The following is a 26037-nucleotide window of genomic DNA, read 5'->3' as shown; positions in this document are numbered from 1 at the left end:
ACTCAGCCCTCCATCAGTCCAAGGTCGGTAAAATGAGTACCCGAAGTACTCAAGTGTAGATGACTGGAGAAGTCAGTGGCAAACCATCCCGTAAACAAAGTCTGCCTAGTAAACGTCTGGATGTGATGTCACTCCATGGGTCAGTAATGACCCGGTGCTAGCACAGGGGACTACCTTTACCTTTATGAGTCCTCATACCTCAGTCTTAGTAGCTGCCACCAGCCCCTTTACGCTACCCAAACAGCCAGAAGCCAAGGGGCAAGCTTCCAACTTTCCTAGGATTAAAGTCAAGAAAGTCACCCCTGCAAGGCAGACCACTTGCAGTGCGAGTTTCACAAAACAATTAACCTGGCAGGTGTAGCCAGGTAGACCTAGGTACTGGAATTAGACTGAAGCCACCTGAAGACAAAACACCACAAAATATAATGAAAGAGGTTTATTAAAGTTGTGCAAGACTATTTCTAAGAAGAACAGCAAGCAGTGAGGAATTAAAACCACCAGACTAGGCAGAAAGGACTAACCACACAGTAATAACGTTTGTTCAGTTTACCAGATGTTACCATTCCGGCTGAAATCCTCCAGCATTCAAAGTCTACCGTTTCCCAGAGTCAGCATGGACAGATAGTATCTGACCCATAAAACAGGCGCAAAAGACTGAGAGGGGATATGATAACCATCTTCAAGTACTTGAAAGGCTGTCATGTAGAGAAGGGTGCCGAGTTGTTTTCTGTTGCCCCAGAAGGTCGGACCAGAACCAACAGGTTGAAATTAAATCAAAAGAGTTTCCGTTTAGACATTAGGAAGAATTTTCTAGCAGAGCGGTTCCTCGGTGGAACAGGATTCCTTGGGAGGTGGTAAGCGCTCCTTCCCTGGAGGTTTATAAGTAGAGGCTAGATGGCCATCTGTCAGCAAGGCTGATTCTATGATCCTTAGATCATGAGAGGGAGGGTACCTTGGGCATCTTCTGGGCATGGAGTAGGGGTCACTGGGGGTGTTGGGGGGAGGTAGTTGTGAATTTCCTGCATTATGCAGGCGGTTGGACTAGATGACCCTGGTGGTCCCTTCCAACTCTATGATTCTACGAAAATCAAGAGGTCCAAAGTTGGATCAAGGAATCATGAATAAGTCACCAAGAATAAAGCTCAACGGAAAATGCTAAACTTTTATGGTCAAGGGTCTGAATCGGCCTGAGCTCGTTTGACCAATCAAAACTCGTTTGACTGGTGATGTCAATTAACTAAATAACCCCCGTCAATAGCCTGGTGACCCAGAGTGTCAGAATGAGATAAAGGGGGCAGACATTATCTGCAGGCTAAGCCCTCGCACCAATCTTTTCCGCCTTGGAGACCTCAAACGGAGCCAGGGCAGATACTGCCTGCTCCCGGCACCTGGATTCGTCTCTCAGTTGCAAAAGCTCACCACTTGCTATTTTCCAACTGAAAACCTTTCTGCTGTAGGTCTAAAGCCTGAACCAATGTATGAGAGATCAAAAAAACAAAACAAAAAACTGTACAGAGGAACTCAGTTTCTTGACGATAAATATGCATGAAAAAATGAAGTCATCACTCGATTGGAAGAAGAAAAAGAAGAAGAGTTGGTTTTTCTACGCCAACTTTCTCTACCACTTAAGGGAGACTCAAACCGGCTTACAATCACCTTCCCTCCCCCTCCCCACAACAGACACCCTGGGAGGTAGGTGGGGCTGAGAGAGTGTGACTAGCCCATGGTCACCCAGCTGGCTTCGTGTGGAGAAATGGGGAAACCAGCCTAGTTCACCAGATTAGCCTCCGCCGCTCATGCGGAGGATTGGGGAATCAAACCCAGTTCTCCTTATAAGAGTCCACCGCTCCAAACCACCGCTCTTAACCACTACACCACACTGGCTCTCATTGTTGGAAACAATTGACATGGTCCCTTGTATTCCAATTGACAGATCAGACCCCAAAGATGCTATTGTGATATCAGGCAATGGGTAGAAATAGGTGAAACACCGGCTTTTAGAGTCACTAAATAGAGTCAGCGTGGTGTAGTGGTCAAGAGCGGTGGTTTGGACCGGTGGACTCTGATCTGGAGAACGGGGTTTGATTCCCCACTCCTCCACATGAGCGGCGGAGGCTAATCTGGTGAACTGGATTGGTTTCCCCACTCCTCCACATGAAGCCAGCTGGGTGACCTTGGACTAGACACTGCTCTCTTAGAGCTCTCCCAGCCCCACCTACCTCATGGGGTGTGTCTGTTGTGGGGAGGGGAAGAGGATTGTAAGCCAGTTTGATTCTTCCTTAAGTGGCAGAGAAAGTTGGCGTATAAAAACCAACTCTTCTTCTTCAGAGGGTATAATACCATCAATTGCACCCTTCAAAGCAGCCATTTTCTCCAGGAGTACTGACCTCTGTAGTTTGGAGTTCCATGATAATTTCAGGTGATCTCCAGATCCTTCCAAGAAGCTGCCAGCCCTACCCCATTCCCCTCTGTTTTGCCCCAGGGAATTCAGGCTGCGCCAGCTCAGCAGGGGTGCCTTGGCTACACCATTTGTTCGTGGTTATTTGCATTCAGCGTCCATACTCTTAATTTTGTTTTTAAACAGTTGCAACCTCCTTTTCTAAACGCCCCCTCCAAACTCCATCAATTTCAAACAATTTTTTTGCAAATACCACCTATCTGATTTAACCAGCGTGGTGTAGTGGTGAAGAGCGGTGGACTCTGATCTGGAGAACCGGGTTCGATTCCTTACTCCTCCACATGAGCGGCAGACTCTAATCTGGGGAACGGGATTTGTTTCCCCACTCTTACACGTGAAGCCAGCTGGGTGACCTTGGGCTAGTCACAGCTCTCTTAGAGCTCTCTCAGCCCCACCGACCTTGCAGGGTGTTTGTTGTGGGGAGGGGAAGGGGAGGTGATTGTAAGCTGGTTTGATTCTTCCTTTAAGTGGTAGAGAAAGTTGGCATATAAAAACCAACTCCTCCTCCTTCTCCTCCACATTTGTGGTTGATCTGCTTGGAAAGTCAGCCTCCCTTTCTAGCAACTCCCCCCCCCCCATCTTTACATTTGTTCCTTCAGTGGAGACAGCTGAAACCGAGCAAGAGAGAACAGGCCTTGATCCCCCAGACAACAAGAGAGCCAGGAAGGTCATAGCGATTTGGCGGAATGAGCACATGCCTGAGACATCTCCCCGGGGCGGCGTTGCTAAAAAAACGCTCCTGCCCACATCAAGGGGAAGCAGCTTCCCTTTGCAAAGCCAGCTCTTGCCGGCTGGCGAGCAGGAGCCGCGGAGCGATGGGAACCACCAACAACCCCAGCATTAGCGCACCGACACACCCTGCCCTACCCACCCGGGCTGTCATTAGTACAAGTAAACACTGTCAAGGAAGAGCAGAGGATGGGTTTGATTTATTGCTCTGCAAAAAAAATCCAAAAAACAAAATCCCAGCAAGCTGTGGACGGCTGAATTTTTGAAAGCTGCGAATGCAAACCCCATCAGCAGGGAAAAGAGTTTAAGTCAAAATTCCCCATGGGCAATATGGAACTCGCGAGTACTTCCCTTAGCGCCCGCTGAGCTTTTCAGGAGGAGGAGGAGGAGGAGGAGGAGGAGGAAGAGTTGGTTTTTATATGCCGACTTTCTGTACCACTTAAGGAAGAATCAAACCGGTTTGCAATCACCTTCCCTTCCCCTCCCCACAACAGACACCACGCGAGGTAGGAGGGGCTGAGAGATCTGAGACTAGCTTAATGTCACCCAGCTGGCTTCATGTGTAGGAGCAGGGATACAAATCCAGTTCACCAGATTAGACTCCACTACTAATGTGGAGGAATGGAGAATCGAACCCGGTTCTCCAGATCAGAGTCCACCGCTCCAAGCCACCACTCTTAACCACTCCACCACGCTGGCCATTGTAAGGCAAGGCTTATTATCGCCTGTCCTCAGAGAATTATAGAGTTGGAAGGGGCCATAGAGGCCATCTAGTCCAACCCCCTGCTTAATGAAGGATTAGCCTAGAGCATCCCGACAAGTGTTTGTCCAGTCACTGCTTAAAGGCTGCCAGTGAAGGGGAGCTCACCAGCTCCCTAAGAACCAGCGTGGTGTAGTGGTGAAGAGCGGTGGTTTGGAGCGGTGGACTCCAATCTGGAGAACCGGGTTTGATTCACCCGCCCCTCCACATGAGCGGCGGACTCTAAATCTGGTGAACTGGGTTGGTTTCCCCGCTCCTCCACATGAAGCCAGCTGGGTGACCTTGGGCTAGTCACAGCTCTCTTGGAGCTCTCTCTGCCCCACCTACCCCACAGGGTGTCTGTTGTGGGAAGGGAAGGTGATCGTAAGCTGGTCTGATTCTCCCTTCAGTGGCAGAGAAAGTCGGCATATAAAAACCAACTCTTGTTCTTCTTAGTCAGTGTATGGTCCCGTCACACTTTGTAGGCTTTCCTTCTTCCCAGGTGGTGTGAGAACGGAGGGATTCCACTTGGCCCCACCTCCTGTGGAAGACATTTGCGGGGTGGCCCTCACCCCCTCCTTCTCAAAATCCCAAATGTGCCCGTGGGCTCAAAAAGTTTGGGGCTTCGGACAGAATGGACAGGCCGCCAGACACCATGTTTGCTCCAGACTAGGGGCTGCCAACCTCCAGGTGGGACCTGGAGATCCCCCAGAATTACAACTGATCTCCAGACTACAGAGATCGGTTCCCCCTGCGGGAAATGGTGGCCTTTGTAGGGCCCACTCTATGGCAAGATGCCCCACTCCTGTTCTGGCTTTAAGCATTACATTGGGGAGAGGGCCGTGGCTGAGTGGTAGAGCATCCGCTTGGCATGCAAGGTCCTGGGTTCAATCCCCGCATCTCCAATTAAAAGGTCTAGGCGAGCAGGTGATGTGAAAGACCTCTGCCTGAGACCCTGGAGAGCCATGGAGTAGGGCTGTGGCTCAGTGTTAGAGCATCTGCCTGGCATGCAGAAGGTCCCGGGTTCAATCCCCAGCACCTCCAGTTAAAGGGACCAGGCAGGTAGGTGATGTGAAAGACCTCTGCCTGAGACCCTGGAGAGCTGCTGCCAGTCTGAGCAGACAATACTGACTTTGATGGACCCTCAAGGGTCTGATTCAGTAGAAGGCATCTTCATTTGTTCATGTGTTTATTACTGGTTCCATAGAATTACCAGTCCTTTTCTGAGCTGGAATTACTTCTGAGGTAGGCCGCGTCTTTTATCCTGCTTTCCCTGGACACGCACACAAAAAATCCTCCCCTAAAAATAGCTCCAGCTTGCATACCAGACAAGTCTTATTTTCCACAGCCGGCCCTACCCAAAATCAGAGCCAGGCGACTTCTTCAGGGGGACAGATTTTGGGTGCTGCTAAAGAAAAGGATCTCCTGTTAAATTCGGAGAGAGGGGGAGTTTATCATCACTGTGGGACGGGAGGGACAGAGAAAGAAAAGGGCAGCGTTTGGATTTTCTATTGGGACGTCAAAATAACTTCTAGGCGATGGTCTTAGCGAGGGCGTGGGGATTCGTTCCAAGCAGCAGATTCATGCTCTTGGAGGCAGAGATACACAGCTAAGTTTGCCCAGCCGGATTTCTGGTGGTTGCTCAAAACACAACCTGGCAAAAAAAAAAACACCCTGCTGCAGTTGCAGAAAAGATTTTTCCCATTTCTTGAGGGCAGCAGAGAATGAAAGAATAGTCCTGACTAGACATGCTGAGAGACGAAGCAGCCACACTGAAGTCCCAGTGACCTCCAAGGGCCCTGTTTATAGAAGACGACGAAGAAGAAGAGTTGGTTTTTATATGCCGACTTCCTCTACCACTTAAGGCAGAATCAAACCAGCTGACAATCGCCTTGCCTTCCCCCTCCCCACAACAGACACCCTGTGAGGTAGGTGGGGCTGAGTGAGTGTGACTAGTCCAAGGTCACCCAGCTGGCTTCATGTGTAGGAGTGGGGAAACAAATCCAGTTCACCAGATCAGCCTCCGCCGCTCCTGTGGAGGAGTGGGGATCAAACCCGGTTCTCCACCACTCCAAACCACCGCTCTTAACCACTATACCACACTGGCTCTTATAGACTGCTTGAGGCCTTTTATGCAGGGACGTTTCCCTGGGTCACCCCCGCCGACTGCTTCGGGGCTTCCCTTTGTTTATGCATGCCTTTTCCGCCAGTCAGAGGTCGCTTTGCTCTCCCCGCATGTTATGCCCTTGTTTTCCAGGTTCTGGCTAAAACAGCATCTGGAAAATGCAGACAAAACGTCCCTGCATGAAAGGCCAATGTTGCAACCACCATTCTGTAAAATCCTGCTACACCTTTCCCACTGCCCTGGGCCGGGGGAACTTCTTGGGCTCCCCTTACACAGTTCAATTGCCTTCACAATTGCTCATACACTGGAGATTCCTTCCATACGCTCGCAGCAGCTACAGAATGCAAGTGAGCACCGTTGTGCCTGAGTAATCATACCTGCTTCAGACATACACGCAAGCTACACGCATAAGCTGCTTACAAACAGAACCACTGAAGCACCAAGCACGTAGGCACACACTTTCCAAAGGCTGGAAACTTTCCTCTCGCATAAGGGATCGCTCCCGCAGCCTCCCTCCCAATTATTCCTCCTTTTTGATACTTTCCCTTCGCCCTGCAAGGGAACGCTCTGAACTGCTCAAGATAGGCTCCATTCATTAATGTAGCGAGGCTCGCGCACGCGCTGTAGAAACTAATGACGTTGCGTTGACAAGCTAACACTGGATGTTAAGAAAATGTATCATTGTTGCATTGGAATGTCAAATGTCTATAAAACCTCTTGCATGTGCCCTGCTTCGGGGTGACAGGGTCGCGGAGCTGTTTGTCTGGATCCTGGCTCACCCGGTTATGACTCCTTGGCCAATGAAGCAAGCCGTAAGCTCAAACCAACCTCCTGCCCTCATTGATCTCATTGGACTCTACAATAATGGGGGGAGCACTTCAGCACCTACAACAGGCAACGAAGCCACAGGTGCTACTTCCAATTCCCAGAGTGAATCTGACGATGCAGACTGTCAGCCACAAAAACCTATGCTGGAATAAAATCTTGTTAGTCTTCCAGGAGCCACCAAACTCCTATTTTATTTTGCGGCAACATACTAGGGTTGCCAGGTCCCTTTTTGCCACCAGGGGGAGGTTTTTGGGGAGGGGTATGGGGAGGGGAGGGACTTCAATACTATAGAGTCCATTTGCCAAAGTGGCCATTTTCTCCAGGTAGGGTTGCCAAGTGCCCGGTGGTGGCAGGTAAAATCCCGCACTGCATGCACAAACGGACACTCTGGCAATCTATGCCAGGACGCTCTATGGAAACCATAGAGTTTTGGCCGAGATCTCCAGAGCGTCCGCGTTGCTTCCGGATAATCGCGCGCAGCAGCCACGGCCCTCCCGCCGGTGGAGCTACGGGGCTTGGCAAGCCTATCTCCAGGGGAACTGAACTCTATCAGCTGGAGATCAGTTGTAATAGCAGGAGATCTCCAGCTAGTACCTGGAGGTTTGGTAACCAGTGAAAATCGGTATATAGTTATTGCTGTATTCCGTATGGAAAAATACCGAAATAAACAAAATAACAAATAAACCTTATTTCCTTTTTACTATTTGTTGTATCTACTTCATACAAACTCACAATTATTAGACTTCTCACTTACATATACATACAGCCTTCCCTTGCCGGTCACGACTGAAAAGCGACCGGCAAGGGAAGGCTGTTGCCTCAATTTCAGTTGATGCCTTGATAAAGATTATTGAAACTTTACCCAATCCTGGGAAATGAAGTTGGCATGGCACACGGCACAGCATAGATTGTGAGAGCAAGTAATGCTCATAGAAAAATTGGCAATTATGCCAGACTTGAAAAAAACTGCAAGGGCAAATTATGCCTATATATTCAGATTTGTAGATCTGTATGTATATGTATGTGAGAAGTCCAATGATTGTGAGTTTGTATGAAGTATATACAACATGCGGTAAAAAGGAAATAAGGTTTACTTGTAATTTTGTTTATTATTTCGGTATTTTCCCATACGGAATACAGCAGTACCTGGAGGCTGGCAACCCTATTGACAGCGGCTTTATGACTGGAAGAGAAGAGTTTGGCCTATGTGAAATTTGCCAACTCTCTCCTTGACATACACAACAGAGAAGCTATCAACACATGCTCCTACCATGTTTCTTGTTTTAGAACCCTTAATGGAAAGAGGTATGTCCCAAGTGTTTGCTTGGGAGAGGAGGGCCCCTATTCTTTTCAAAAGCTCTCGTCCCAGTTTAACAGCCTTCAAAACCGACAACAAGCTATGCCAAAGTCGCTGCAGCGCTGGTCGCTAAGTTACACTGTTTGTGAATCAGGTACGACCGTATTGACTCATTATGAGAGGCCGAAGAGTGGAAGCCAACGACAAAGGGAAAAACGCTGGGCGCTCCCCATCATAAACCGTGGCGTTTGTGAAGCGTTAAGGCGTTCGGAAGGCAGTGTCCTCATGCGCATGAAATGCTACTTTTCCCTTTCCTTCTTTGCTCCTGTGACCCATAGGTCCTGAGCAGTTACTTCTGAGAGGACGATACGATGGAGAGATATTTGGCCACGGCCGGTGTTAAATATGGATCTCTATCTCTCAGCAAAAAGGGGACTATTTTTTGTCTCTTGTTTTGGGGGCAGGCATTCTCGCCAATACGGGGGTGAACCATTTATCTCGGTGGTGTTAAAAGAGGGGGCATTCCATCATCTTATGAGATAATGTGTCAATTGTCTTTATGGTAGATTTCCATATCTGCCATTTAATACTGCTGAGGATGCAGCGTTTAAACGGGCGAGCATAAAGGCTCTTCGGAAGGGACTGCCAGGTTGCAAAAGTAGTGGAAGAAGAAGAAGAGTTGGTTTTTATATGCCAACTTTCTCTATCACTTAAGGGAGACTCAAACCGGCTTACAATCCCCTTCCCCAACAGACACCCTGTGAGGTAGGTGGGGCTGAGAACGCTCTAACAGAGCTGTGACTAGCCCAAGGTCGCCCAGCAGGCTTCATGTGTAGGAGTGGGGAAACATATCCAGTTCACCAGCTTAGCCTCTGCCGCTCATGTGGAGGAGTGGGGAATCAAACCCTTTTCTCCAGATCAGAGTCCACCGCTCCAAACCACCACTCTTAACCACTACACCACACTGGTGTTAGCAAAGGGGGAGGAATGCCAAAGAATTGAGTTGAACATACTCTCCGGGCATGCATTGTGGAACTATGGTGGTCTAATTCTTTTATGCATCTCTTAATAGTTCATATAGATTTCCTTTTCCCCATATTTAGTAGGGTATCCTTAGACAAACCAAAAAATTGTAATTATTTTGTCAATTTCTTGCATCCAACAGGTGCTGAAGTGATCTTGTTTTGGTTCATAGATAAGGCCGTCCTTCACCGTCGCAAATATAATTTTTAGGCGATGTTTAAAGGCCTGCAGCCATGCTTTGGCTTCAATGGCACCTTGGTCTAACTCTAATCTTAGGCTAGCTCCAGCTATACATCTCGGTGCTCAAGTTGTAATACGCCGCAGAAATTGACACAATGGGAGATCGATATACTCCTTGATGTCTAGAATCCAGACAGAACTTCCATATAATAGTTGAGGGAGATGAAATGCTACTGGTAAGGGCCACTGGGCCAATTTTGGGGTCAAAGTTCTCCAGCGCCATCAATGCACGTAACTTTTTACAGAATCGCATAAGCTTTCACGCTGCGGCTGGTTTTTACTGTGTGAAACAGCCAAATCCACTTGTAAACCATCGCTAAAGGGGACCGAAAGTGTATTATTCTGCATGTGCTCGCCTTGCCTGTATGGTCATATATGCAACGTTAGATTTTGTGCTGTGTCCCTCTGATGGTTCTGGAAAAACCGCACTTTGTGGTGAGATGACCAAACTGGATGAAACAACAAAAAAAAAAATTGGTTTGGTCTGTTACCTATGAACTAGGATTCGCTGTTTGCCAGTCAACGAAGAGTGGCCAAGTATTTAAAAATATTAATTTTGTTTCACTTCATTTATACCCCACCTTTCTCCCTAATCAGGACCCAAAGCCGTTTACATTGTTCTCTCCCCTTACATTATATCTTCATAATAGGGTTGCCAGGAGAGCATGAATTAATCTAATCTTGGTGGCCAGTGACACATCCTTACACTTCAGAATTTTTTCTAGCTCCTTCATGGCTGCCCTTCCCAGTCTCAGTCTCCTTCTGATTTCTTGGCTGCAGTCTCCTTTTTGGTTGATGATGGAGGCAAGGAATAGAAAGTCTTGAACATGTTCAATTTCCTCATTGTCAGTATCAACTTTAAAATTGAGTTACTTTTGTCTTCTTGTTACTTTCGTCTTCTTGATGTTCAGCCATAGTCCTGCTTTGGCACTTTCTCCTTTAACTTTCAGCAGTAGTCGTTTCAAGCCTTCGCTATTTCCTGCCAGTAATGTAGTATCATCGGCATATCTCAAATTCTTAATGCTCCTCCCCACCAATCTTCACTCCACCTTCATCTTCAGTCTAGGGTTTCCTTTAATCTCTACCGTTATTTTGGTTCATTGCTAATTTGGAATATTTTTATCCCACCTCTTCAATGCTTGAAGGACCTTCCGACAAAACCGTAAGTTAAATTGCAAATATGAATGACACCCTTCCCTGGTTGGCTGACCCATTTCTCCTGTGTCTTGTTATCGTTCTGCTACCTGAGCACACACCTGAGTACACAAGGATAGGGCAGGCTACGGAGCAAAATGAATGGCTCTCCTAGGCTTTCATAACATGGCTGGGTCAAAGCGCAGCTCAACTAGAAAATCTGTCAATTTGCAACAATGGCCAAGAGACCAACCTCAAACCTTTGTTCCCCGTTCTTTTTTTTTCCCTTACAGGCAGAAAAGGCCAACTCTGCCCTTCGCGGAGCTTTTCCCGGGTTCAGGCCTTCTGTGCCATGCCCATTTGCTGACCAGCAATTACCATGCCTTTCCCCAACCCATCATTTTCTGGAAGCACCTAGACTGACATTGCTAGAGAGTAGAAGAAGAAGAAAGAGTTGGTTTTTATATGCTGACTTTCTCTACCACTTAAGGGAGACTCTAACCGGCTCACAGTCGCCTTCCCTTCCCCTCTCAACTGACACCCTGTGAGGTAGGTGAGGCTGAGAGACTGTGACTAGCCCAAGGTCACCCAGCTGGCTTCGTGGGTAGGAGCAGGGAAACAAATCCCAGTTCACCAGATTAGCATCTGCCGCTCATGTGGAGGAGTAGGGAATCGAACCCGGTTCTCCAGATCAGACCCCACCACTCCAAACCACTGTTCTTAACAACTACACCACACGCTGGTTGAGGTGAGGGATGTCCAGCAGAGGAGGAAGAGATTGACTCTTTTCATGGGTGACAGGAGGAGGGATTTCAAAATGACGGCCTTTGGGAGCTCTGCAAACAGCTTCGTAGACTTTGGGCAAGGAGACAAGCACGGTAGCCCACCGGGGCCCTCTCCGCTGGAGGCCACAGCCAGTCCTAGATCACCAGTCAGTGTGCCTGCATTATATAATGTGCTGCCCATGTTCAGGTGCACACAAGCGAGCCTCGGCCTAAATGTAAAAGTGGCTCAGATGCTCCAACTCAATCCCTTCCTAAGTCACTCAAACACAACCAGCCTCTTTCCACCTGAGCAGCTCTTGTCAGGATCTGAGCTCTGGTATGCCGTTGGACATTTATTTTCTTCATTTATACCCATCACCTTCCTCCCACAGGGGGATCCAAAGCAGCTTACATCACTAGGGCTGTGCAAAAAAACAAAATCGGAAAATTTCGGGTTTATTGGGCCCGATTTTTTCCGGGAAAACTGAAATAAGCCAATACCCATACCAGTAAATATGGGCATTCGGCTTCTTTACCGGTTTCCTGAAAAAATTCGCCCCTGGGGAATTTGACATTTTTTGAGGTAGAGAGGCCGTAGCCAGAGAATTAAGACTGGATGGGGGGAAATCGAGGTTTAGAGGAACCCTGGTGTCATTTTCTCCTTGTTTAAATGTAAGAAATAGAATCTGGGAGTTGGAAGGGACCACCAGGGTCATCTAGTCCAACCCCCTGCACAATGCAGGAAATTCACAACTACCTCCTCCCCACACCCCCAGTGACCCCCTACTCCGTGCCCAGAAGATGGCCAAGATGCCCTCCCTCTCATCATCTGCCTAAGGTCAGAGAGTCAGCATTGCTGACAGATGGCCATCTAGCCTCCCCTTAAAAACCTCCAGGGAAGGAAAGATCGCCACCTCCCGAGGAAGCCTGTTCCACCGAGGAACTGCTCTGACTGTTAGAAAATTCTTCCTGATGTCTAGATGGAAACTCTTTTGATTTAATTTCAACCCGTTGGTTCTGGTCCGACCTTCTGGGGCAACAAAAAAACAACTCGGCACCATCCTCTCTATGACAGCTCTTCAGGTACTTGAAGATGGTTATCCTGTCCCCTCTCAGTCTTCTCCTCTCCAGGCTAAACATACCCAGCTCCTTCAACCTTTCCTCACAGGACTTGGTCTCCAGACAACCCATGTTTGGAACCTTCTGGAAAGGAGTTGCACTTGTCACAAATTAAAGGGATCCTCTTAAACCAAATGAATGGGGGTGTCCTACTACACTGGTGGAGTAGCTTACCTAAGTGGTCAAATGCTTTGCATTACACTGTCGACCCCAGTATTAGTGCATTAGCCACAATTTAAATTTTTGCATTATATTTTTAAAATGAAAAATACAATAAAAACATGTTAAACATGTAAAACATTAGATAAAATAGGACAAGGATCTGAGGAAAGGAGGAAGGGAGAAAAGCAAAGAAGTAGAGCATAGAAGCGGGGTGTCGTAAAATAGGATAAAGCTAAAACTCTGCGCCTCTACAATCTCACACCTGGGACAGAGCCAATAAAGCTAAAGAAGGATAAGAAAGGTAAGAGCGTGAATAAACTTAAAAGGGCTACAGGAGATAGAGGTAAACAAGTAAAACGAGCCCTACATAAAAGCTAAAACAAGGAAAACAAGGAAAAAATAAAGGTCAAGAAACGGAGCACAGCCTTGAATACAATTTTAAAACAATGGAAAGAGATCGAGCAGGAATTACTGCTCCCTGCTTCCGAGAATTCCCCAGGGACCATCCAACCTTCGACCTACCTCAAGTGTCCCAGACTATAGTAGCGCGATTCTCCGTCCGTCGACCGAACCACCTTGACTGTGAACATCGGCTGCAGCTGCCTCAGCTCGAGCACCACGATAGCGAGATAATGCACGAAAAGGAGCGCGTCCACCAGCGAGACGGCAAACTGGACGATTCCCTGATAGTTGAGGTCCTTGGCGTCCAAAATGCGAACGCCGTAAAAGAGCCAGTAGGAGAAGACTAGCAGAAATATGAGGACCGAAACGAGGGCGCGAAACACGAACAGCCTCGGGAGGTCGGCCTTGGGTGGGCGGAAAAAGAGCGCCCAGGTCCCGATCAAGAGGATCAGGAGTTTGAAAGCCACGGAGATGAAGAGTCCCTCGCAGGCTGTGCCGCAGGCCTGCAGTTCGTGCCGCCACAGGATTTGAGGGAGCAGGATGAAGGCAACGGGGGTGAGGAAGACCAGGAGCCCAAGGACGGCGGCCACCGTGAGAACGAGGTAGCGCCTGCAGTCCACGCCGACGCCGTCCTCCAGGTCCTTGCCAATTCTGGAAATGTCCTCCTGGGAGACGCTGTGACCTGAAGTGCCCGTGATGGCGGTCGTCGTTTCACCCCAGTTGTCGTCCTGAAGGGAAGAGAAGAACGTTCGATCATGGGCAATACCACGTAGGACTCCCCGCTGCTCGTGTGGAGGAGCGGGGAATCAAACCCGTTTCTCCAGATTAGAGTCCACTGCTCTTAACCACTACGCTATGTTGGCTCACGATCTTTTCTTCCTTGCCGTTTCACTAGACTCCCTATGTTTTCTCAGACAAAAAAAATAAACATAAATAAAAGCTATGGGGTGGGGAACATAAGAACATAAGAAAGGCCCTGCTGGATCAGACCGAGGCCCATCAAGTCCAGCAGCCTGTTACCAAGCAGGTTTTGTTCCAGGAAGGCCAATTAAAGATAATATAAGAGTTTTATTAGACTCATTGGAATATTATGACCAGAATATTCAACAAACGGCGGCCTTTGTATTTTTGGATGCAGAGAAAGCTTTTGATATGGTCTCCTGGGACTTTATGAAAAAGATATTGGAAAAATTAAATTTTGGAGACCGTTTCTTGAGAGGTATATCGGCCATATACACATCCCAACAGGCAAAAATCTTGGTGAACGAATCGATGTCTGATAATTGTTCAATTAAGAAAGGAACCAGACAAGGATGTCCCCTGTCTCCATTATTATTTTTGTTGGTGTTGGAATCACTATGCTGTAAGCTAAGGAGTATGGAGGTCATTCGCGGATTAAAAATTAAAAAACATGAATTCAAATTGAGAGCGTTCGCGGATGATCTTCTGTTAATTTTGGAGAACCCAACACAATCAATGAAGATATTGCTGGAAACTTTGGACGATTTTGGAAATGTATCGGGATTTAAAGTTAACCAAGAAAAAACAAAGACAATATTTAAGAACTTATCAGAAACAGAACAACAGGAATTTATATCATATACAGGTTGGGAGAAGGCTAATAAGGTCAAATATTTGGGAATCTGGATCTCTGCAAAGAATAAAGAATTGATAACTAATAACTATCTTAAATTATGGGACAAAATAAAAACTGACATGATCATTTGGTCAAATAAAAAACTGTCACTTTTGGGACGTATATCAACAGTCCAAATGAATATTTTACCAAGGATGCTTTTCTTATTCCAAAATTTGCCTATAATATCACATGTTAAATACTTTGATACTTGGAGGAAAGACGTATTAAATTTCATCTGGCAAGTGAAAAAACCGAGGATTGCTTATAAACACTTGGTGGACTCTAAAGTTAGAGGAGGCTTAGCATTACCTAACTTTCAACTCTATGCTGAAGCAGCCGCTTTAGTATGGCTAAAGGACTGGATGAACTTATCTAATTCGCGTTTGTTAGATCTTGAAGGTTTTAACAATATAAGTGGATGGCATGGCTATTTGTGGTATGGTAAAATTAAGATGCAAGCATCATTTCGTAACCATATAATCAGGTCCTCCTTATTTCATATTTGGATGAGATATAAACATATTCTTGAACCAGTAACACCGATGTGGATATCACCTCAAGAAATGTTGACATTACGCCCACTTAGATTGGACAAATTTATCACCTACCAAGCGTTAATTAACTGGGAAGGAAAGAAAAGCTCACTAAAAGACTTTCAGTTACTTAAAGACGATTTACAATGGCTTCAATATCATCAAATTAAATCAGTATTTACACAAGACATGAAGAATGGATTCTCTAAAGAAAAATCGCCTTTTCACAGGATGCTATTAGATAATAACACTCAACTGATTTCTAAAATGTATAATCTTCTTTTAACAATTTATTGTGAGCAGGAAATAATCAAACCAACAATGATTAATTGGGCTCAAACTGTGGGACATGATATTGCCCTAAACAAATGGGAAAGACTATGGGTGAAAGACCTGAAAGGAATAAATGCGCAGTCAATTCGAGAAAATATCTACAAAATGATGTACAGATGGCATTTAACACCTAAGAAGATTGCAAGGATTTACAAAGTGACATCCCCTAAATGTTGGAAATGTAATAAAGAAATTGGTTCTTTTTATCATATGTGGTGGACTTGTGATAAAGCTAAGGATTTTTGGGATATGATTTATAATGAATTAAGACTAATAGTACAAAAAATATACCCAAAACACCAGAAATGATGCTATTAAGTATGATACCTGATGATTTGTTAATACAAAGGACTTTTTTGATTTATGCGACAACAGCTGCAAGACTGCTTTATGCAGCAAAATGGAAAGGGGCAGACACTCCTGGGGAAAAAGACTGGATTATGAAAATGTTTGAACTGGTGGAAATGGCAAAACTTACAGCTACTTTAAATCAAAAAGACAATGTTCAATTTATGGGGGAATGGGAGGCTTGGATGAAATATTGTGAATATTAATTAGGACTGGGGAAAATGGAAGAGTACCTTTTAATCTGATCTAGATGACATTGCTAACATAAAGAAGTGTAATCAATTATTTCAATAGTATATTGTGATTGAAACTTAATTGAGAGATAAGAATAATTAAGATCAGACCATATCACGATGGGATAGAATACTTTATTAAGAGGCGGACGGAGGTGATGGGGAAGTCAATAAATTTTCCTTTATTTTTTATTTTTATTTAGCATTTAAATAATTATAACAACATTACTTACGATTTAGTTTTTTATATTACTTTTATTGTTGTTTGTTAACATGGAAAATTTATATTATAAAAACCAATAAAAATTTTCAAAAAAAAAAAAAAAGTCCAGCAGCCTGTTCATACAGAGGCCAACCAGGTGCCTCCAGGAAGCCCACAAACAAGACGATTGCAGCAGCACCATCCTGCTGATGTTCCACAGCACCTAATATAATAGGCATGCTCCTCTGATCCTGGGGAGAATAGGTATGCATCATAAGAACATAAGAAAAGCCCTGCTGGATCAGACCAAGGCCCATCAAGTCCAGCAGCCTGTTCACACAGTGGCCAACCAGGGGCCTCCAGGAAGCCCACAAACAAGACGACTGCAGCAGCAGCATCCTGCCTGTGTTCCACACTACCTAGTATAACAGGCATGCTCCTCTGATCCTGGAGAGAATAAGTGTGCATAATGACTAGTATTCATAAGAACATAAGAAAGGCCCTGCTGGATCAGACCCAGGCCCATCAAGTCCAGCAGTCTGTTCACTCAGTGGTCAACCAGGTGCCTCTAGGAAGCCCACAAACAAGACGACTGCAGCAGCATTATCATGCCTGTGTTCCACAGCACTTAATACAATAGGCATGTTCCTCTGATCCTGGAAAGAAGAGGTGTGCATCATGACTAGTATCCATTTTAACTAGTAGCCAAGAAATGGCTGCCACAGGAGGCCTGTAAGAAACAAACACATTTGATGTTCTGGAAGCAGTAAGATAAATTTAGCCTTTGCAAGCACTGCCTATGTTTCAATTTCTACCGTCATCACTCCAATTTTTTTCTGGGGAGAGGGGAACACCCTGGTTTTTGTGCACTACTTGAAGGCCTTTCAGGGCATCTGGTTGGCCACTGCAGATACTGCACTAGATGGACCACTCCTTCTTCTAATATTCTTAGAGATATCCCCCTGCCAGCGACCTGCCTGTGTGTGTGTTAAGTGCTGTCAAGTCGCTTCCGACTCATGGCGACCCTATGAATGAAAGTCCTCCAAAATGTCCTATCTTTGACAGCCTTGCTCAGATCTTGCAAATCGGGGGCTGTGGCTTCCTTTATAGAGTCCATCCATCTCTTATTGGGTCTTCCTCTTTTCCTGCTGTCCTCAACTTTTCCTAGCATGACTGCCTTTTCCAGTGACTCTTGTCGTCTCATAATGTGACCGAAATACGACAGCCTCAGATTAGTCATTTTAGCTTCTAAGGTCAGTTCAGGCTTGATTTGATCTATATCCCACTGATTTTTTATTTTTTTTTGGCAGTCCAGGGTATCTGTCACACTCTCCTCCAAGCCCACATTTCAAAGGAATTTACTTTCTTCCTATCAGCTTTCTTCCATGTGTAGCTTTCACACCCACACATAGTACTAGGGAATACGATGGCATGAATTAACTTGATCTTGGTGGCCAGTGACACATCCTTACACTTCAGAATCTTTTCTAGCTCCTTCACGGATGCCCTTCCCAGTCTCAACCTCCTTCTGACTTCTTGGCTGCCGTCTCCCTTTTGGTTGAGGATGGAGCCAAGGAATAGAAAGCCTTCCACAATTTCAGTTTTCTCACTGTCAACCTTAAAGTTGTGTAAAGAGACCTTAAAGAGACCTGCTACCAGTCAGAAGAGACAACACTGAGTGAGGCCAGCCAGTAACTTGTCTGAGCCGAAGGTACGATGCACAGGCCTGACATCCACAGACGTTTGAGTCTTTTTAGGGGCTAAAGAGCAAATCTCTCGAAAAAGCTCCAGAGGCACAGTGTGGGGAAGCTGGCCGATGAAAGCATGTGATCGAAGACTTAACTGCTCAGGGATCTAAAAATGTGAAAACGACCCATTCTAAAAATCAGCTCAGTTCGATGGGTCATGCTGTTGCCAAACTGATCTCTGTGGCGAATTTGTGGAACAAGGTGCTTACTTTCTGGTATGCTTTGGAAAAAAATTAGCATTTGAGTGTATAAGAGTAAGGAGACTGAATCCTGGAAAACTAGGCAGCATCAAGGATCATTCCACTTCTGCCCCTTCAGCATGAACACATGAAGCTGCCTTCTACTAAATCAGACCATTGGTCCACCAAAGTCAGTATTGTCTACTCAGACTGGCAGCGGCTCTCCAGGGTCTCAGGCAGGGGTCTTTCACATCACCTACTTGCCTAGTCCTTTTAACTGGAGATGCTGGGGATTGAACCTGGGACCTTCTGCATGCCAAGCAGAGGCTCTACCACTGAGCCACAGCCCCTCCGCCCATGAGACCGAAGCTCTATCACATGGCAAAAGATAAAGACTCAAGGAGATCTTTACACAGAGTGCTACCATTAGTCATCCATAATAATTACGGGTAATGAAAACGACGATATATTCACTCAGCAAACAGCCCCATAAAACACAAACCGTTCAGGCAGACATGTACCGACGACGAAGGGAGAAGATCTGTAAGACTGGTAGGACCTGTGGGAAAGTTCCCGACAAGGACTCAACCACAAACTCCTGACTCCCTATTCATACTGAATCACGTGAAACCCCCCCGGCAGACGAGGGTCAATTCAGGTACAACAGAACTGGTAGGAAACTGCACACCACACACCACATGCAGAAAGACTAACGTCTCTGACAACTGTCCGCGGCATACATGAAAGCCAGCCGCCGCTTCCCGGAATGTGTTGAGGCAGCAGATGTGCACACCCCACATGATGTGTGTCGGATCTGAGCGCTGGGTGTAATTCAATGGAGACAACCTTGAGCTTTGGTCTGAGTCACAGACTTGCCCAGGGCTATACTGTGAGCAGAAGCAGGCCTCTCTCCTCTCTTTGGCCTCCCTCGTCAGTAAAATGGGCGTAATCGTGAGTTACCTCACAGGGAAAGCGTTTTGCCTCTTAGAAAGGCTACGGAAATTATTAGCACTGTGGTCAAGAGCTGTTTGCAGAAGTTCTCTAACTCACAGATGTATTCTCTGGAGGATGGGGGGCAGAGGAGAACATAAGAAAGGTCCTGCTGGATCAGACCAAGGTCCAACAAGTCCAACAGTCTGTTCACACGGTGGCCAACCAGGTGCCTCTAGGAAGCCCACAAACAAGACAACTGCAGTAGCATTATTGTTCCTGTGTTAAGAACATAAGAAAGGCCCTGCTGGATCAGACCAAGGCCCATCAAGTCCAGTAGTCTGATCACACGGTGGCCAGCCAGGGGCCTCTAGGAAGCCCACAAACAAGACTGCTGCAGCAGCATTTATCCTGCCTGTGTTCCGCAGCACCTAATACAATTGGCATGCTCCTCTGATCCAGGAGAGAATAGATGGGCACCATAAGAACATAAGAAAAGCCCTGCTGGATCAGACCCAGTTCCATCAAGTCCAGCAGTCTGTTCACACAGTGGCCAGCCAGGTGCTTCTAGGAAGCACACAAACAAGACGACTGCAACAGCACCATCCTGCCTGTGTCTCAGCCTAATGTAACAGGCATGCTCCTCTGAGACAGGAGGGAATATGCATCATGCATATGAATCATGACTAGTGTCCATTTTTGCACGAGCCATGAATATCCCTCTCCTCCATGAACGTGTCCACTCCCCTCTTCAAGCCTTCCAAGTTGGGAGCCATCACCACATCCTGGGGCAGGGAGTTTCACAATTTAACTATGCGTTGTGTGAAGAAATACTTCCTTTTATCAGTTTTGCATCACTCACCCTACGGCTTCAGCAGATGACCCCCAGCGTTCTGGTATTATGAGAGAGGGAGAAAAGCCTTCTCCCTGTCCACTCTCTCCATACCATGCATCATTTTATAGATCTCTATCATGTCTCCCCTTAACCGCCTTCTTTCCAAGCTAAACAGCCCTAAGCTCACCGCCTGCTTTCTGAACAATCTTACAGGTTGAGGATTGTAGCTTCTGACTAAGATCTGGAACGAAGGCATCTCTTGACTGCATGGAAGTTTAATACGTGTATATAAACACCCTCCAGTACTCAGACTCATTCCCTCAACAGCCGTTGTGATTCACATCTGTACATCAGACTCTGAGAGGTATGCCGAGCACAGGAGCGAGGGTTGCCTGGTCCCTCTTCGCCACCAGGGGGAGGTTTTTGGGGCGGAGCCTGAGGAAGGCGTGGTTTGGGGAGGGGAGGGACTTCAATGCCATAGAGTCCAATTGCCAAAGCGGCCATTTTCTCCAGGTGGGCTGAACACAATCGGCTGGAGATCAGCTGTAACAGTGGGAGATCTCCAGCTAGTACCTGGAGGCTGTAGGAAACGACTCACTATACTGTAAATCAACAATTAGTAAAAAGGAAACAGTATAGATTCAATATATATCAAACATTGTATTCTATGAAACTAACTAAGAAAGTAAGTGCAAACAAGGACAATACAAGTGGTTACATATAATATACAAATATATACAAGTGTTGACAACTTGTATGACAAGCAACGACGCTTGCAGCATAATAGCTATCTCCAAAGGAAGATGAAGGCAAGAAAGTCCAAGTAGGAGACAATGGTTAATAACCCAGCGTCTACGATGGCAAAAGTTGCTCCAAGATTGCTCTATGGCAAAGGCAAAGAACAAAGGAGGAAACGCTATTCGGGATACTCGTAACGCTTTCACCACAGCATAGCTTCATCAGCCTCAAAGGTTAGAGGATAAAGCCCATTTGAAATAATATCTTACACTCCTGGGAGGTTTGTAGTCTTTTAGATATCAAGGTTGTAAAGTTTATAGAAATACTTTTTATTTTTAGTTTTTTAATTTTTAATATATAATTTTAGCTTTTTAGCTCCCACAAAGAATGGGCTGCTCGAACAGTCAGGTCATGTTTGATATATATTGAGTCTATACTGTTTCCTTTTTACTAACTAGTACCTGGAGACTGGCAACCCTAGCAGTAGAAAAGAGTAAGAGTCCAGCAGCGCCTTAAAGACTAACAAAATTTCAGGCAGGGTTATGAGCTTTCGTGAACCACAGCTCACTTCTTCAGATACAGCTAGCATGTGAGCCTATCTATCCTTAAGTAGACAAGAGTGAATTCAGACACATAATAGCAATGTAAATGTCAAAAGCAAGTAAATGACATTAGCAGGCGTGATTGGATTAGGTGTGATATGCGGAGGGGCAGTAGGCATGGAGAAATTAGCATTGGTAACGAGACAGGAATCCCAGATCTCTATTCAATCCAGGAGATCAGAAGGCAGCAAGAAAGAATATATCAACAGTGGTTATCTCAGCACTTGATGTTCAAACAGAAATTGGTTTAGAACTAGCATTTAAAAATATTCAGAATCATAAAAACCTCCAGGGGAGGTGGTGAGTTCTCCTTCCCTGGAGGTTTTTAAGCAGAGGCTAGATGGCCATCTGTCAGCAATGCTGATTCTATGACTTTAGGCAGATCATGAGAGGGAGGGCATCTTGGCCATCTTTTGGGCACTGGGGGTGTGGGGGGGGAGGTAGTTGTGAATTTCCTGCATTGTGCAGGGGGTTGGACTAGATGACCCTGGTGGTCCCTTCCAACTCTATGATTCTATTATCAGTGGGCACAGGAGCCGTGAGCCAAAAGTCCAAGGCGCCACATGCAGAAAACCCTGGCACCAACAAAACTGCCCATCTTCCTCACTTCTTACCTGAGTTTCTTCCGTCCGAGAAGAATCATTCCCCAATAACGGCTCTGCAGGGGGCGCCTGGATGGTGACCGACTTCTCAGACCGACTGCCATCTTTGCTCCGGGGCGATTTGTGCCTGTCCCGGCTCCTTGGCCACGGGAAGAAGAGAGAAAAGGTGAGCTCCACCAACCGATCGTCCTATGCTTTGGCCAAAATCGAGTCGCAACGGGCCACGGCCGTCCGTGGAAATTGGACGCGGCTTTGCAGAGCGTTTTGGCCATGGCCGACGCTGTGAACCCAGCAGTCGTGCAAAGCCGTTTCAATGCTTTTCGGCGAGAAAGGGAGGCTGCGGAAGTAATCCAAATCCTCATGCGGATGTTTAAGAGGATTACCGAGGAAATGCCAAGAGGAGCTACGCCTCAGTTCCGAGGGAACCCCCTCCGTGAAAAGCAGGAGCCGGGGATCCTGTTTCGTTAACCTCGCGTGACCCAACCTTCCCACAGGCCGTAGTCTACCACCAGAAGTACCAGCACCCCTGAGGTCGTGCGCCAAGTCCTCCAAACATTTGGAAGCTGGTCAACCGATCCCAGTTTTTCTGCCCTCGCGCAGCTAGGGGTGGGGAGGAAGAGAGAAGAAGGTCGAAGAGCAGTTTGTATGGAAAGAACTGTCAAAGCGACCCTCGGCGTGTCGGGATTTGCCCATCGCCTCGGTATCTGGGATCTCACACCTACCCCTCGCCGACAGTTGCTGCATATTACCTCAAGCAACCTGCTGAGAAGGTTCAAATAAGAGGGGAAACGGAGCTGGGAGGGCCGAGGACTCGAACTGTTGCCAAGAGAGCACCGGCAATAACACACTCCAGGCATTCGGCTTGACAAAGAACATCGGTTAAATGAATAAAGCAGCAGAAATCGAGCAAAAAAAAAAAATCCTAAGTTTCTGAGGCAGGTGGAGATAAACATGAGGTAGCAACAGATGGCCTCTAAGAGTGTGAACTTTCCCCCCACTTTCAGTGCTGCTGACTGAAGTCCTTTGTCAAACAGTTTCTTTTGTCAAACAGTTACCACAATACAGGCCGAACATTTATCGGGCACGCCTGAACCCTCGCCAATGTGCTTTGTGACAAATTCAGCTTCCTCGCTCACCGACGTCCCTCCCCAATAACTAGGAAACGGGCCACAAACAATAAAAAAAATTACACTTCTCAGAAGAAGCAGGAAATGGTTCCTTCTTGAATGGGGGGGGGGGACAGATTCCAACACTCAGCCCACACCTATGCCAGGTATGCACACAATGGCCAAGGGGAAATTCCAAGCAGAGGCTAGATGAGCATCTGTCAGCAATGCTGATTCTGTGAACTTAGGCAGATCATGATATGGAGGGCAGGAAGGGTTGCGCCGTGTTTAGCTGCCATGGCCCTTTCTTGCATAAGAAAAGCCCTAGTGGATCAGACCAAGGCCCATCAAGTCCTGTAGTCTGTTCATTTGGTGGCCAACCAGGTGCCTCTAGGAAGCCCACAAGCAAGACGACTGCAGCAGCACCATCCTGCCTGTGCTCCACAGCACCTAATATAGTAGGCCTGCTCCTCTGATCCTGGAGAGAATGGGCATGCATCATAAGAACATAAGAAAGGCCCTGCTGGATCAGACCAAGGCCCATCCAGTCCAGCAGTCTGTTCACACAGCAGCCAACCAGGTGCCTCTAGGAAGCCCACAAGCAAGACGACGGCAGCAGCATTATCCTGCATTATTTCTTACATGCCCAGGGTGATGCCAATTGCTACTTTGGGGTCAGGAAGCAATTTTCCTCCAGGCTAGATTGGCCAGGGATCCTAAAGGTTTTTCCCGCATCTTCTGGGCATGGAGTAGGGGGTCACTGGGTGTGTGTGGGGGGGAACGTAGTTGTGAATTTCCTGCATTGGCCAGGGGGTTGGACTAGATGACCCTAGTGGTCCCTTCCAACTCTATGATTCTATGAATCTCAGAGGCTGCTGGAGTTGCTATAGCAGTCCAAAAGACCACATGAAGGGTTCCCCCTTCCCCCCCCACCCGTCAATGTTGCGTCAACTGTTTTGGAGTTTGGTTCCGCTGTGTCCATCAGTACAAGCCTAGAACAGCAAAGGAACAAGGATCGCCCCACACCACCACGAGTTCCGCTTGCAGTGCGACTAAAGCAGCCATACCCTTGTCTCTGGGATTTTTTGGAGTGTCCCGAGTAGTGGGAATGTTCAGAGTAGGTTGACTCCGTATCCATGGCAGCGGAGAAGGTGGGTGAAGAGCAGGGAGAGGTCTCCGGCCCAGAAGGGCCGCTCGCTCCACAGAGGAAGAACTCCGACGCTTCTCAGTCAGCCGCCAGTCCAAAGGGTCAATACACAGGAATTTCCAGCCCTCGGTCCTAGGGAGGCAGAGACGGATCTTAAGCTTCAACATATAAATATGGCCAGAAAAACTCAGTGAAACTTGCCCTGTTATATACAAAGAACAGGCCCGTTCCTTAAATTGGCTCCTCTCCTTGCTTCCTGGCAAATATTTCGTGCCTCTGGAGTGCCCTGGGGCAGATTTGGGGCACATGCCACTCACCACGCCAGGAGTGGTAAAAGCTGCTTCTACCCATATGTTCGTGCCACTTGACCCTTAGTTAGTGAACCAAAAGCTGGGATCTGAATTTGGTAAATAAATAACTACAAAAATGGCATGAAGAATAATAAGTAGAAGAGTTAGTTTTTTATATGTTGACTTTCTCTACCACTTACGGAAGAATCAAACTGTCTTACAATCTCCTTCCCTTCCTATCTCCACTACAGGCACCTTGTGAGGTAGGGGGGGGGCTGAGAGAGCTCTACGGGAGCTGAGACTAGCCCAAGGACACCCAGCTGGCTTCACGTGTAGGGAGTGGGGAAACCAACCCGGTTCACCAGATTAGAGTTCAGTGTGGACAGGCGTAAATAAAAATTACACGATTGAAGCTGTTTTATAGGAACGGTCTCAGAGGGTTTAGTAAAAGAGCTAGATTTGAATCCAGTAGCATCTTTGAGACCAACAAGATTTTTGGGGTATAAGCTTTCGAGAGTCAAAGTTCCCTTCATCAGAAGTGTCTGACGAAGGGAGCTTTGCCTCTCGAAAGCTTACACTGGAAAATCTGGTTGGCCTCTAAGGTGGTACTGGGTTCGAATCTAGCTCTTTTACAGGAATAAGTGTAACAGCCTGTTAAATAAGGCGAAGCATGTGAGCTCAACTGTGAAGGAAATGCCCTGGGCCAGGAGTCCTCATCATAACAAAGCGTGGAAGAGCAGGCTGCTAGCCAAGAATGTTACGGGGGATTCTGAAGAGGAGGGCCGCTGAGAGAATGCACAAGGAGAAGCAAAGGACAGTCTCACAGGGAAAGCAACGGACACGGCGACTGATTGTGCATGAACCGGGGACGTCAACAACCCAGTGAGAATAGGCATTTCCGGGGACACTTTCCAGACTGAGGTTTCGTGGGTCAATTTTGATGCTCGCTCAAAGCTCTTTTTTTAAATGCAACTTAAAAAATGCCTATTCATGGTCCCGACGCAAAAGGAGAAATTCCACTCCCCGCTCGCCTGCTCCTTCGCTCCTGTTTGCATAGCCATTAGCATGTGCATAGCTAACGCGCCGCTGTTATTTTGCATGGTTCTTTCAGGGGAGTCTTTGCGGCGGGGGCGGCGCAAACACCAAAGGTCGCGCTAAAGGAGCTCTTGAGTCATGCGACACAGGTATGCGCCGGCTTCGCAGTCACTTCCGGAATGACGCTTCAATGTGAAAAATTCAAAAATATATGTGGGGCACCTCCGCCTGAAACGCGCTGCTAATTACCAGGCATAAACGGACATGGTCTTTTTAGCCTGTCCGTGACAACTTTATCCCCCCTAACCAATTCTGCTGTCTGAAGATCCACATCCTACCTTTGACAAAAGGAACAAAATTCTGGCTACGGAAGAGACTCCTGTCAGCCGCAACAGATTGGCACGGCTACTCTCCTGGAAGTGCTTCAAAGACGGCAAACCTCTGCGGCCTCTGACTACAGAGTGCCAAGAGAGAGCACAGTGAGCGGTCACCCTGGCTGTAATTCTAGGGGGGGGGA

The 26037-nt window shown here is 46.9% G+C and overlaps 1 protein-coding gene across 1 annotated transcript in view; it reads right to left on the bottom strand.

Annotated features, from left to right (window-relative positions):
• VANGL1 (VANGL planar cell polarity protein 1) overlaps nucleotides 1-24219 on the bottom strand; it is a 39150-nt gene extending 14931 nt beyond the window's left edge. The window contains exons 1-3 of the mRNA XM_056848695.1: nucleotides 24116-24219; nucleotides 21955-22081; nucleotides 13141-13748 (exon numbers count right to left, since the gene is read on the bottom strand). Coding sequence (XP_056704673.1) covers nucleotides 13141-13748; nucleotides 21955-22081; nucleotides 24116-24186 — 806 coding nt within the window. The 5' untranslated portion in view covers nucleotides 24187-24219. The remainder of the gene's footprint in view (nucleotides 1-13140; nucleotides 13749-21954; nucleotides 22082-24115) is intronic.
• Nucleotides 24220-26037: the final 1818 nt, after the last annotated feature.

Source organism: Euleptes europaea, chromosome 4 (genome assembly GCF_029931775.1).
Source record: "Euleptes europaea isolate rEulEur1 chromosome 4, rEulEur1.hap1, whole genome shotgun sequence".
Classification (NCBI taxonomy): domain Eukaryota; kingdom Metazoa; phylum Chordata; class Lepidosauria; order Squamata; family Sphaerodactylidae; genus Euleptes; species Euleptes europaea.
Note: the sequence above shows the minus strand (reverse complement) of the source record. Positions and strands in the feature narration are given on the sequence as shown.